Genomic DNA, 14,475 nt, shown 5'->3' on the forward strand with positions numbered 1-14,475 from the left:
TTCCTCTTATGTCCAATCAGAATCTCCCCAGGAGTAACTTGTACCCATTGCCCCTCGTCTTTTCCATGTGACTCCTTGTAAAAAGGGAGTTTTCATCTTCTTTGTAGCCACCCCTTAAATACTGGAACATGGTGATAAGGTCTCCCCTAAGACTTCTCAAGGCTGAACAAACACAGTTTTCTCAGCCTTTCCTCACACCACAGGCTTCCCAGTCCTTTCATCAGTTTTATGGCACTTCTCTGGACCCTCTCTAGCCTGCCCACATCTTTTTTGTATAGTGGGGACCAAAACTGAACACAGTATTCCAGGTGTGGCCTGACAAGCGCTGAGTAGAGTGGGATAATGACCTCCATCTCTGCTGGTGATGCCCTTGTTGATGCAACCCAGCATCCTGTTTTCTTCCTTTGTCACTGCAGCACACTGTTCGCTCATGTTGAGCTCATTGTCCACCAGGACCCCCAGGTCCCTTTCACAAAGCTGCCCCCCAGCCAGGTAGATCCCAGCCTGTCCTGCACCCCTGGATTATGTTTTCCCAGGTGCAAGACCTTACACTTGTCCTTGTTGAACTTCATAAGGTTCTTGTTAACCCACTCTTCCAGCCTATCCAGGTCTTCCTTCAGCTCTCCCTTCCAAAGCGTCCACTTTCCCATTCAGTTTGGTATCATCAGCAAACTTCATCAGCATACACTTGATCCCATCATCCAAATCACTTACAAAGATATTAAACAACATTGGGCCCAATGTTGATCCCTGGGTTGCCAGGTTGCCAGTTTGAAAAAGAGCTATTTCCCACCACTGGGGTATGGCCTGTCAGCCAGTTCACAACTCACTGCACAGACCACTTGTCTAGACCATAACAGATTAGTTTGTCTAGGAGGAGGTTGTGGGGAACCGTATTGAGTCTCAGAGAAACCCAGGTAGACAATGTCCACCACTTGTCCCATATCAACTGAGCAGATTACTCTGCCATAGAAGGTGATCAGGTTTGTCAAGCACAATTTGCCCTTGGTGAATCCATGCTGTCTTTTCCCAATCATGTGCTTCATTTGACTTGTGATAGCCCCCAGGAGGATTTGTTCCATAACTTTCCCAGGGATTGAAGTAAGACTGATGGGTTTATAATTTCCTGGATGCTCCTTTAAGCCCTTCTTATAGATGGGGGTGACATTAGTCTTCTTCTAGTCTTCTAGGACGTTCCCCAGCCTCCACAATTTCTCAAAGATTATGGAGAACGGCCTCGCAATGACATCGGCTAGCTCTCTTAACACCGTCCGGTCCCCTTTGTAGGGATCAAGCTCCTGTAATAGTTCACATACCAACTTTTCCTTCACTGATGGTGGATCTGTGTTTGCATCAACGTGGATTTTATTTCCCAAGGCCTGGCGCCCAACAGTGCCGGTAAAGACAGAGGTGAAGAAAGTGTTGAGAACCTCTGCCTTTTCAGTGTTGTTAGTGACTAATTCACCTCTCCTGTTTAACTGCAGGTGAATATTTTCCTTCTGTTTCTGTTTGTTGTTAACATACCTGAAGAACCCTTTCTTGTAGTTTTTGACATCTCTGGCCAACTTCAATTCAGGCTGAGCTTTTGCTTTTCTGACTGCATCTCTGCACACCCTAGCAATGTCCTTGTAGTTCTCAACAGGTATTCATCCACTTTTCCATCTCTGGTACACTTCTCTTTTGGTTTTGAGCAGACTCAGAAGCTCGCAGTTATGCCAGGGGTTTCTCTTGCTCCACCTGCTACCCTTACCTTTAAAGGGGATGAACTCTTTTTGTCCATCCAGAAGAGTGTTCTTGAAAAACACCCAGCAGTCGCTAGCTCTTTTATCCTCCATGGAAGCTTCCCACAGAATCCCTTGCAACTGAACTCTGAGCAAGCCAAAGTTTGCTTTTCTAAAATCTAAAACTTTTGTCTTAGTACTAACCTTCAGTGTGCTCATCAGGATCCCAAATTCCACAATATTGTGATCACTGCAGCCAAGACTATCACTAACTGAGATATTACAAAGTGGGTTTTCTTGATTTGCGAGTAGGAAATCCAGCAGCGCCTCACTCCTGGTTGGCATATCTAACATTTGTATTCCTATGTTGCAACCTGACTAGGGAAAAAAAACCCAACAACCTTTGCAAAGAAAATATTGATGATTTCTATGACTTGAAATCTATGGGTATGTATTTCTGTAACTTTTCCATGGGAGTAAATATGGTAGCATCAGCTATTTACAGGCTGTTGTCTTTCACATTTTCAGAGTGCACCACTCTGCTCACCTGTATGGAACTGCGCATGTTTATGCAAATACTTTCTTAAATGTGTGCCTCATGATTTTGCCCTTGCATTTATCTGTAAGGTCATTCAGATGTAAAGTGGTTCATCTCTAACTGCATATATACTCTGCAGTTTCTTGTGCACATACAATTGATTTTTTTATTTTTTGCATCTTTCTTCAGAAACACTGCTTTCTACATCAGCCCCAGGACACATCACATATTCCATGTGTCTCTTGAAGTTCTCTCCAGCTGTTTGTTATATTACCCATTAATTGATTTGTTTCCTTTTTTTTTTTTTTTAAATGCTTTTCAAATAGTAGTTGTGGTAAAGATGATAACACCTCCTCTGAAAGTTGATTAGAAATCATTTCACTTGGCACACCAAATAGGATGCACCTTTAATGTTGAACTACTTTAAGTAGAAATACCTAAAGTATAGAAGTAAACAAACCTTGACAATTTTAGTGACTCAATTCACAAAACTCTCAGAAAATTAAGATCCTTAAAGTAAGCCTAAAAAGATATTTTTTCTTAAGGCATAATTTAGACTGCCAAGTTTGGCAGCTAGAATGCTTGTTGAACTGAACTAAACAGAACAGAAGGGGACATAAAAGTTTCAGTGCTATGTTTCTTCATTTATAACTTAATGGTTTCATACCCTTAATTGTGAAACCTAATTCAGCTGTGAGAATTTGTCTCAGCCCAGCTATGCACATGTGTTTTCATCCATTCCAGAAAACCGGTAGGCTAGCATTCTCTTGGACTGGTAGACATACGTCCTATAAACTACAACACAACAAACATCTGCATCTCTCACCAGAGACAGCCCTGCTAGCGTAACAAGCAGTTGTGCAACATCCCAGGCTTGTCTCCCCATAACATTTCACAAGGTATGGAACAAGCAGCTGTACTTTTTAATTACAGAAATCAGACCCAAGAGAGAAGTGCTTGTTAGATACTCTGAAAGTAATTGCCATCCTTAGCATAGACCAAGAGAAGGCCTTCCACCAGTGATGAATCGGATATCTCAGTTGCTTCAGATCATTTTGCTTCATAATGTTACTGCAGTGCTCAATAATATCCATGTCACTATAGCTTCTGTCTCCAAAATGTGTCACTTCAGCTGAAAAGAAACTCCAGAGCATCAAGGCTCTGAGTCCTTGCACGTTGCACTTCTCTACTGAAATCTTTCTGTCCCCCAATCACAGCAACAGAGTGGTCCCAGAGAAAGTCCAAGATGTTCTTCTGGGAGTTCTCCACAATACTTTTCACTTTTCAGAGTGACAAGTGGTCTTCTGCTGCCAGTCAGTCATCCTCTTCTGGGCGGAGATGGCTGGCCCTAGTCTAGGAACACAGTTCAAATGGCAAGTACTGGTGTTTTCCCAGATATAGACATGAAGGAAACAATTTTTCTAGTCCTTTTCTCTGAACTCTACTACTTGTTTGAAGGTAGGTGAAAATCTGAATGCTAAGCAAAGAAGGGATATCTATACCCAGAACATTTTAATGGGAAGGGAGTTTTAATAACAAAATCGCAGCTTTAGCCACATGGCCTTTTTGCTCTGTGTGTGTGTGTGTGTGTGTTTTCTTTCAGAAGCAGTGTGGCATAGATGACACTAGCCATAAATCTCTTCCTACAGAAAAATATGCAAACCCAGCTCATTTCCAGTGCGTGATAATCATTAAGGCTCCCATGAGTGAAGCTCTGATACTTTTTTAGCTAACAATTAACCTTAAGCCCTCCTTCCCCCTTGTGCATTTGGTTTAAAAGGGCAACACAGAGACTGAAAGCAGTAGGCATGAGTGGTTCATTCTCTAACTCTATGGACTAAAGGGTGGAGTCATCTGGCAAAGAATCAGGAGCCAAAGGCCAGGCAGTGAGGGGACTGATCTTATTAGTGTTAGAAGAGAAGGAGAAGGTCTGTCTTGTGACCAAGCTGAATTCAGGATGTTTATGAGCTTCATCATGCTGCTTTCACTGGTGCCAGCAATGTTTGTATGGTACAGACAGCAGCTATTGACTTTTCCATTTATTCAGCTCCATATTCTTCTCTGTTCTGGGGAGTCTGCTGTAGCTAGAGAGTTTATAGTGTTTTCTTGTACAGAAGTCTAGTGTTTACAGTAAGGCTTTACTTGTCAAGACTTTAAGAGTCTATCCGTGACTCGATATTCGTATGACCTTGGGTAAGTCATTCAACCACAGTTTTACTTCAGCTTCCCAGCCTGGAAAACAGTACCAATCTCAGAGGGCTTGCGTCAAACTTCATTCATTTGATTGAGATCTTTGGATAAAAGTTGTTTTAATAAGAGAAAAACGCTATGATTCACATTCTTATTAAGCCATAAATGTTCTCCCTCTTATTTTGGATAGAGAAAAGGCGTGGAGGGATAAAATTTGCCAGCTAGTCTCATTTTGTATAGGCCTGATACCCATATGTTCTGTTAAAAAATTGTCCAGGACAGTAGCTGGGAACATGGGTGTGTGATTCCTGGGTGTCCTGGGTAGCACAGGTCTTGGGACAGCAACCCATTAAGCAGGGACTGGCAGCAGGAGAGCAGCAGCATGCCCCTACTCACCATACACAAGCAGCAGATCAGCTGGACTCCGCTGCTGGTACTGGGGTATCTCTTTTACCTCCTCCTGGGTGCTATGGTGTTCCAGCTGCTGGAGAAGCAGGCAGAGACCCACTTTCGGGACCAGTTCCAGCTGGAGAAGCTCAAGTTCCTGCAGAACTACACATGCTTGGACAGGCAAGCCCTGGAGCAGTTTGTACAGGTAAGAGGAACAGGCTCCCATTATTCTGGGTCAAGCATTATTTTGGTTAGAAGAAATTACACCGTTGTGGCCAAGCATGTCATAAGTTGATCTGCTGTCCATGACATTAAGGGACTAACTGTATAAGAGAAAGGCAGATATTTCTCAAGCCCATTCACATACTTCTTTATCTTGATCTATAGCACTTCTTTCTTTCCCCAGTCATGAACTCCCAAAATATGCAAATATGCTGATGCACCTTTGTGCTACCTTGCAATGATTTCAACTTCATGGTTTTCAGCTCCCTCATTAATTATTACATGGGAATTATGCATGGGGACAAAAAAACAAGAATCAAACCTACAAGAAGTAGGTTGCCCTTCCAAGGCTCTCCAGTCCAAACCTGTGCAAATTCTGCCCTTTTTTTGTACTAGAAATTATCTACTGCCTTTGAAGGTGGCCCTGCACTTCCAGGCCTCTAAAGAAAAGATAAAGTCAACCATCATGAACTGTGTTATCTATCACTTATAATAAAGGGCTCTTGTTCAATATGGGTTGTCAATTAATGACATGTTCAATTACAGTTTAATCTATTCCTCAAAACTGGAGGAAATAAATTACTAGACCTTTCTTAGTATTATTATAGACAAATTCTCATTCTAATATTGCAAGAACTAGACAGAAATCCTTTTCTTCATTCAGAAATACCACTTTCTTCATGCTCAAAATTTATCCAGTTGCAGAGCTGGGTGCCTAAGCAGTTTGAACACTTTTTACCATGTCATTAAACCTGACACAAACTCTAAACAAGCTGCAAGTTTGCACGGTCCAATTCAGAGGGCTTCCACGATGGTATATGCTTTTGATCAACAAAATGCCCAGATTTTGTAAATGGATTTAAGCAAACAGTGATGTTCAGATCAGAAAGGAAAGAGAAGGTGCCTGAACCTCTGTCTATAAGAACAATGTTCTGATTACGAATACTGTGATGTATTTCTTGTGGAACATTTGACATTGGCCAGAAAATGACTTGAGTTTTCAAGAACTTACATGCCTAAAAACATCTGGTTTTTTCAGCTTCACCAGTTGGTGATATTACCTGTCCTTCCCTTATCTCTGTGTTAATGACTGTAGAAGAGAAAACCCTGATTCCCATTCTAGACCAAATTGGAATACTTCATCGGATTGAAAGAAGTTAGAAATCCTAGGTACCCTAGAAACCTTAGGGAGGGTTCACACATGTCCAGATTCTCCTCTCTCTGCCTCCAGTGGAGCTTCCTTAGCACTGCTGTGCCACTCAGAGAATCACATTTTGCTACGTCTCTGCTGAATTAGATACAATTTCACTTGTAAGCTGTTCCAAATAGAACCGGCTGAGGGCACCAAATTACCATCTACATGCACCAAGCTTCAAAGTACTTAGACTTGATAGTCCTCGAGGTAAACGTAAGTGCAGGTGCCCTCTGACCCACCTGTCATTTATAAGATCTCTTAAGAAATTTGTCCAGCTCTTATTAATAGTAGTGAATAGAAGTATTTCCATATTAAATATCTAACTCTAAAACTAACACAGGGAAGCAAGCATCTCTCTGTACGTTTTAACTATATGGTTAAGGAGGACTGTTCATCATGTCAGAAGTTCCAGTCTGAAAAGTCACAGTATTCAGGCTGTGGTGAGACATAGTGACTAAATTCAGTCTGCTTAGCTGACAAGTACAAGGTGTCTTGTCTTATTGCCAGTTCTTTAAACATAAATCCTGGAATCTGAGAATCAACACAGGTTTCTTTACATATCCATTATCACTAATAATAGAGTTACCACTTACAATTCATTAACTTTTGACTTGATTGTGCATGAAGCAAATTCTTGCAATTCCATGTCCATAAAGTGTATTGGCTCTGCTTGGCTAAAACTGCCTAGCTAAGAGGTGCAGCTCCTAAGCCCAGAGCTTCGGGAAAGCGCAAATCCAAACTCTGCTATCTAATGCGTCTCTGGTAAACATACTTTGGTCAGGAAATTGTGCCGTTCTGACAGCATAACTGAGAAGCAGATTCACTGAGTAAGGAGATATCTTTTATAAGTCCCTGTTTTGATTATGTCCATACTTTTTCAGCCTTGAAGGAACTGATATATAGACCAAGAGGACCAAATTCTTGTCTGTGACCACAAGTGGCTGCAATGTGCGTTGGCAGGTGGACAGAAGTGGAAATAGCAGGCAGATTTTATTCTCTCCACATCCTACTATAGCTTTATGTAGGCTTCATACTCTTACTGTAAATTATAGCACATTGCTTTTATTTACTGGTTACTTCTGTTCCCAAAGGCAACAGCTAATGTTCACCAACCATTCAACTGCTCTGTTTGCACTCCAGCTATAACTATTACCTGAGCTGCAGATGGAAAGGAACTAGGAGCCATTATAACTGTCCCACATGAACCTGTTTGATTAGGAACAATTCTCCTGGGCACCAGGATGCCATTTCTTTCATGGGGTTGTACTTAAAAGCAGCAATCATAGCAAGAAATCTGGCCTTGTCGGACTATGTCTGAAGTGTTCAACATTCAACATTGTCTTACTTTTCCATGTTGGCTTTCATAATGAGAATTTAGCTACTCTGAACTCTTGTGCATTGAAATGGGTAGAACTGACGTGTTCCTTACAGGAATGAATTAAGCCTGTGATTATTTTACACATTTCAAAAGACTCACACCTCAGTAGCTTCTGTGTGTTCCTTCTAACCAGCAAATAAAATAGTCAACTCTAGATAATTTGATGTGTTGAATTCTTCCCATCCTAAGAGCAGGCTTTTAATGGATAATGTAAAATTCTTTGTTATATTGAAAAGAAACTCTGCTGACACTTCAATCATGAGATCACATGTGACAAAGCCTAGTGGCCCTATCTGATGGACTTGACCAATGGATTTTTTACTGAAGGAATAACATTAGCTATTAAACTTAGGATACTCAATCCACCAGCACAGATCAGCTAATGCGTAACCTATGCAAAATCAGATACCTTGTAGTGGGTATGTTCATCAGATAAGCAATCCTTCTGGCAGTGGTCAACACTTGAATCAAGAAAGAATATCCTCTTTGGTCTCATACTCCTGGAACCAACTACAGCTGGGGTTGCTGCTGAATCCTGCTCATGTCTTGCATTATACAAAAGTATCTAGAAGAGATGAACAAGTAATTCCTTCAGGCATTTGGCAAAATGACAAAGGCTGTGACCTGGACCTCAAATTAGTATGTAACAAACAAGGCGATTTTTGAAACCCCAGCCACTGAGCAGAGGATAACAAGTCTCCTTCAGAGAAATTCTCAGGGAAAGCAAAGAAACACAATCTTCACTAAGGCAGCTAACAAGATATTTGATGCATAAATAGGACCAGCATTTCTTTTGCACATATTAGTTTTGGTCATCTGGTAAGAGCTATCTGGAATAGCAGAAAATATTTCATTAGCTAATCTTTCAGACTAGAACCCTAATATTCATTGAAAATTACTGGGAAGGCATAGCCAAAAAATAGCAAATCATCCTCACTAGTACTTACATGGAGAAAACACAAATGAGCATGTTCCTCATGCCCCTCCCCACAGGCACAACCATAAATTTACACAAGCACAAATTAAAAACTGGAATGAGATGACTAGACTAGGAAGGAGAGAAGAGGAACTGCATTTATTTTTTATCACAGAATCACAGAATTGTCTAGGTTGGAAAAGACCTTGAAGATCATCTAGTCCAACCATTAACCTCACACTGACAGTTCCCAACTCCACCATATCCCTTAGCGCTATGTCAACCCAACTCTTCAACACCTCCAGGGATGGGGACCACTGCCCTGGGCAGCTCATTCCAACGCCTAACAACCCGTTCTGTAAAGAAATACTTCCTAATATCCAGTCTAAACCTTCCCTGGTGCAACTTGAGGCCATTCCCTCTTGTCCTATCGCTCATTACTTGGTTAAAGAGACTCATTCCCAGCTCTCTGCAACCTCCTTTCAGGTAGTTGTAGAGGGTGATGAGGTCTCCCCTCAGCCTCCTCTTCTCCAGACTAAACAACCCCAGTTCCCTCAGCCGCTCCTCATAAGATCAGTGCTCCAGACCCTTCACCAGCTTCGTTGCCCTTCTTTGGACACGCTCGAGTAATTCAATGTCCTTTCTGTAGTGAGGGGCCCAAAACTGAACACATGTTATGGCATAACTTCACTTTGTTTTCACAGTTTGATCACTTTGGGGACTCCCTCCACTCCCTTCTCCTTAGCCTTCAACTTGTTATGGAACCTATAGTTCTCCAGTGACAGGAGTTCAATTCCTGGCCAGCTCCGTTTCCAAGTTTTGCCATGTCAGCACAAGGCCATTTTAGTCAAACTCTACCCTGTTATCTACACTGTTTATTGCTCTGTTTGCTCAAGATGAAAAGTAATATTTACACCTCTCTTTTCTTCTGCCATTCTTCCTGATTTGGTCTAATGGTTTGTTCATCTTTGCTCCTTTGACCTCTTCTGCCTCAGGTCCTCATGGAAGCATGGGAAAAAGGAGTCAACCCAGAAGGAAACTCTACAAATCCCAGTAACTGGGACTTCAGCAACTCCTTCTTTTTTGCAGGAACTGTTGTCACTACTATAGGTGAGGTACTCTCTTACTTTATAAATTAGGGTTTCCTCCAGTTGTCCTGTAAAGCCCCCAGAAATGTGCAACTTGTGGACAAAATACACCCGCAAGACAATCTTGACTACTGTGGGTTACAGTTTTTTATTGGTTTCCAATTATGCCTGTTATTCTTGCGTATCCAGCATATCACACCTGCAAAAAAAGCTGAGTGCCTACTTGGTACATGCAATATCATTCTGTACATGCACAGCACATCTTGAGGTTGTTTTGAAGCACTCAGTTGCACTCACCACAAAATCAGAGACCTATAGAAAATTACAATACTCTTTAAGAGAAATGTTTTTCGTGTTAAATTTTCTGGTAGTAGTGAATGAAAATCATAGGTCCACAGATTCCTGAAGCTTAATGTAGTTGAGCTTCCAAGCCTAGGTACTTCCCATGATGACCTGCAGCCTGACTGTAAAGCCTTTTCACGTAACTGTTTTCTTCTTTTTTTCAGGTTATGGTAACCTGTCCCCCAGCACAGTGGCAGGGCAGATCTTCTGTGTGTTTTATGCCTTATTCGGAGTGCCCCTCAACCTGGCCTTCCTTAATCAGTTGGGGAAAGGCCTTAATGCTCATCTGATTACCCTGGAAAGATGGGTGCAAAAGCCAGGCCGTGCCCAGGTACAGTGTCAATCTACCATTTATTGCCACTATTTTAAAATTAATTAAGTTCTCTTCTCAGATAGGTACTGCCGCTGCTAGATTGGGTTTCCTTGTGTGTGCCTACATTCTTTTGAACCACAGCAACTACGTGGCCCTCTATATCAGAAAAGTTATATACTCTATTAAATCTGTGATAGCTTTAAAGAAATTTGCTTTTGCTTGAGGAACTCTAGATTTGCCTTTTTAAAACCTGGCTCAGCAAAACTGTTAAGCAAGCATAGCCTCAATTTTGAGCAGGGTGGTTAAATTCTGATGACCTTAGCAGAATACATGCACATACACACACTGCTGAATCAAGCTCTTATTATCTAGCCTATGCCAGCATCTATCCAGAATCTAGCTCTACACTGCGCAAAGACCATTTATTTTTATTGGTCTTCTAATCTTGCTTGAATTACTTTCCCTGGTTGTGCCAGCAATTTAGTACTTCCTTCTCTTCTTTTCTTGAAATGTAAATAAATACTCCTCCTGAGTTATAGTTTATTGGTGAGTCATTGAACTAGTCCAGATGTATTGGAATAAGCGAAGAACTGATAATAGAAAATACATGAAGGTCATTTATAACAAAGTTAGTGCATGTGTCTGAGTAAAGGTTCAATTAATTGACCCCTTTAGTTAGGGAGAGGAAGATTAGGTATGTTAGAGATGTTGAACATTTCAGAGTTCTGGCACAAGTTTTTTTATGTTTTTCATTTGTTAAATCTCTGAGTGACTGCATTCTTTACCTACGCTGGGAAAGCTATAAAGGTACTGTCTAGTTCAGACTTGGTTTATATAAGCAAGTAGTTCTTCAGCTGCATAACCTATGTCTGTTCTCCAAATACATGCAGCTCTACCACCAGAAGGATTTTCGTGCTAGTATATCTGCATCTTTCCTGAGATTTCTAGTAGCACCTCAGGAATGTAATATTTTTTTTCTCTTCACTCCTGAATTAACACCTCATTTTCATTTCACTCCTGAATTAACATCTCATTTCTGGCAGAACTCCTATGATCAGACAAAGCTTTGGAGCTCTAGCTGCTTGTTCACTTGAAAAGCTTCTTCCAGGAAGTGGGTTCATCTCCTTTTAAACACAATTTAGTCATGCTTTGGGAAATTAATTACATTCTGTTCTTCTTCATTCCTGATTTACTGTCCCCTATGTTATAGGTTTGCACCAGAGATTTCTTAAAAGCCAGGGCAAAAAGTAATACTGTGAATTTCAGTATAAAATTTTAGGCAAAATTTATAATCTAATTAAATGCTATCACACTTCTGGAATGAACTACATTAGAATAGATATCAACTATAACCATATCAATCAGTAATTCTCAAAGTTCTTTGCAAATGAGGTAAGTAGTACTATACAGCTAGAGAGACGTGGTACGTAATATAGAAGAGATTTGTCAAAGTCACCCAGTAGACTCACACTAAGTTTCTTAAGCTCAGCAGACTATTTTATATGTGAGATAATATAGAGAGAGAAAGAAAAATGTGACACCTGGACCTTTTACTTTATAAACAGTGGTTTGGCTTTTCATCTGGTCACAATAGGCACATGCATAGAAAATCATACTCTGCTTTGAATGCCCTTGAGGGCATTTTTAAACAATTGCAATGAGTTTGTATCAGCTCACACATCACTAGTCAAAAATGCACCAGTGTATTCCCTGGAAATCCATGAGATCCTGATCCTCAATCCTAAACGCCTAAAATCCCCTGTCATGACCCATCCACTGACCATTCTGTGTACCTATCTATCACAGCCACGTGTGCTGGAACTTATCTCCCAGAAGCCAAATATTTGTACTGAGACACAGATCTGTCCTGTGCTGACAGAAAACTATTCTGCTGTGAATGCTTCTAAGTTAAAAATAAAAGCAGGCAAACTAACTTCACTTAGATTTTATCCAAACATAGTTTTGGCTGAGCTGTTGCAAGCCACTTTATAAATCTTTGGAAGTAGTCATAGTGAAGAGAACCTTAATTTGTTCTTGCCAAACTTTGTATCATGAGTTATGCAATACTTGGTGATTTTCCTCAAAGACAAGAGCCAATTGATTATGAGAGCATCTCCACTTGAATTGAAATGGTAAAGTGAGTATTTCATTCCTATGGTTGCCATAATAAGTTTGAAAATATGGCAAGCATACTTAAAAACTCATTGCAAAAAGCTTTTAAAAAAATCCTCCTTTTTTTCCTAATTTTGAGATTTTTTGGATTCGTGACCAGGTATAATATCTATGTGCAGGATAAATAGCAAGGTCAGCCTGCAGTGCTTAGCAGCACTGGCTTATCCTTCCTTTGTCAGACATTGCTCCCAGCTGGAGCGGGTTTGTGATCCAAGAGGAAAACAGACCCAGCAATTTCCACTAGACAGCTGCTCAGTGCTGCTTAGCTGCCATCTTCCTTTTATCTTTCAGGTGGTTCAAACGCTGGCAGTGGCCATCTTCCTGACCACTGGGACCTTGCTTTTTCTAGTGTTCCCACCATTGGTCTTCAGTTATGTAGAAGGCTGGAGCTACGGAGAAGGCTTTTACTTCACTTTCATCACGCTGAGCACCATTGGATTTGGGGACTATGTTGTAGGTAATAAAGAAGGTTGAACTGGATTGAGCTTTGTTGAAATTAGTTACTCTAGTGTAAAGCTAAACACAGCAAGCATAGAGATCCACTCCACTATAAATCTGGTACAAGAGCAAGCTGACCCAGACTGGTAATAACGAGCTCATGGATTATATGACATGGGCATTTTTCTCTTGGCAACTAAGCTGAGAGTCACCAAACTCATTTCACATATGCCACTGAACACCCATTCAACAGTGACTCTGTCCAAGCTGGTACGAATGTGATCCATGATTGACAGGTGGAATATAAATGAAATCTCTGTCAGTATTAAGCCTTTGAACCACCCTGTCTTAGCAGTGATTTGTTTCAGCAAGCACTTACCATTCCCAGTAAGAAATCATGTCAAATATCAAATGATCAGTACTTACAACAGGTAGAATATTACTGACAACTCTGGTATGCCTTTGAAAGAAAACAAACCCAATGAGATTACAGAGTCTTTAGAGATCGAGGCTGAGGCATAGCAGTAGAGACACATGAGGGGCTATTTATCCACCCACTTATTTGAACAAATGCTCTTTACAGATTACGTGTAGTGTGTTTATTTGTTAAAAACACCAGGGTCTGTTACTGCATGAGTAGTAGCTCCCCTCTCCTAGAGGTCAGAACTATGTCCCAAAAGGATATAAAACCCATCCCATGCTGAATCTGGGCACTGTGGAGTTTCATGATGATCGGCATGACAGAGACTAAATGGATGGCTGCAGTGCTGTCCTGTGCCTGTATCGGCTGCACCGATTGTCCATGCTGTTGAAATATCAAACTGGAGATTAAGATTCTCATAACCACTTACTTAAAATGACTGCATGTCCCACATAATATTCTCCAGGTGATTTTAAATCCTAGTTACTGAGGTATATCACCCTACAAAAAGCAATCATTTTATCACTGAGGTAGTAAACCATATCTTTCTAAATCATCTGAGATCCCCTGTATGTCTCTTGAGTAAAATATGGCTAATATGGATTCAACATTGGGTTTCCAAGATGACTTTTTTCTTTGTCAGTGGCTAGGAATGCTCGATTTTGTGCATCCCTGATTAACATTAGATACGGCTATTTTTATTATATAGCCTCGGTGTCAGAGATTTAATGCCAGCTGTGCTAAGCTTAACCTGAGAGTTGGAACACAAAAAGAAAAAAGGAAAAGAAAAAAAAAGAATGCTCATAGATCACACAAACTTGTTAAACATACACTTTTGCAGGGGGTGGAGAGGGTGTATGCATATGTATGTTGACTGGTAGATTGAAGCTGTTGAGATTAATATGCAAAGTTTCGTGGATTTTTCAGGCACAAACCCCAACAAGCACTATATCCCAGTGTACAGGAGCCTAACTGCGATTTGGATTGTTTTTGGCTTGGCCTGGCTGGCTCTGGTCTTCAACGTGGGAGCTAACTTGATGGAAAAATTCCTTCAGCTGAAGTGGCACAAGCCTGACTTAAGCTTGGCAGAAGGAGACACCACCAAATTGGAAGATGAACCTGAGCAGCCTAGAATCCACATCCCTAGCTGA

General features: G+C 40.9%; 1 protein-coding gene across 1 annotated transcript; it reads left to right on the forward strand.

The window, feature by feature from the left end:
- The first annotated feature begins 4,831 nt into the window (after positions 1-4,831).
- LOC141921740 (potassium channel, subfamily K, member 16-like) lies at positions 4,832-14,475 on the forward strand. The gene is made up of 5 exons (XM_074820649.1): positions 4,832-5,044; positions 9,546-9,660; positions 10,145-10,311; positions 12,757-12,922; positions 14,252-14,475. Exons 1-5 carry the CDS (start codon positions 4,832-4,834, stop codon positions 14,473-14,475), a joined length of 885 nt encoding a protein of 294 aa, XP_074676750.1.

Source organism: Strix aluco, chromosome 3, assembly GCF_031877795.1.
Source record: "Strix aluco isolate bStrAlu1 chromosome 3, bStrAlu1.hap1, whole genome shotgun sequence".
Classification (NCBI taxonomy): Eukaryota; Metazoa; Chordata; class Aves; order Strigiformes; family Strigidae; genus Strix; species Strix aluco.

Coding starts and splice junctions, on each gene's coding strand:
- LOC141921740 (XM_074820649.1), top strand. CDS start 4,832: ATGCCCCTACTCACCATACACAAGCAGCAGATCAGCTGGACTCCGCTG. Junction 9,661..10,144: donor AACTGTTGTCACTACTATAG/GTGAGGTACTCT, acceptor TCTTTTTTTCAG/GTTATGGTAACCTGTCCCCC. Junction 10,312..12,756: donor AAAAGCCAGGCCGTGCCCAG/GTACAGTGTCAA, acceptor TTTATCTTTCAG/GTGGTTCAAACGCTGGCAGT.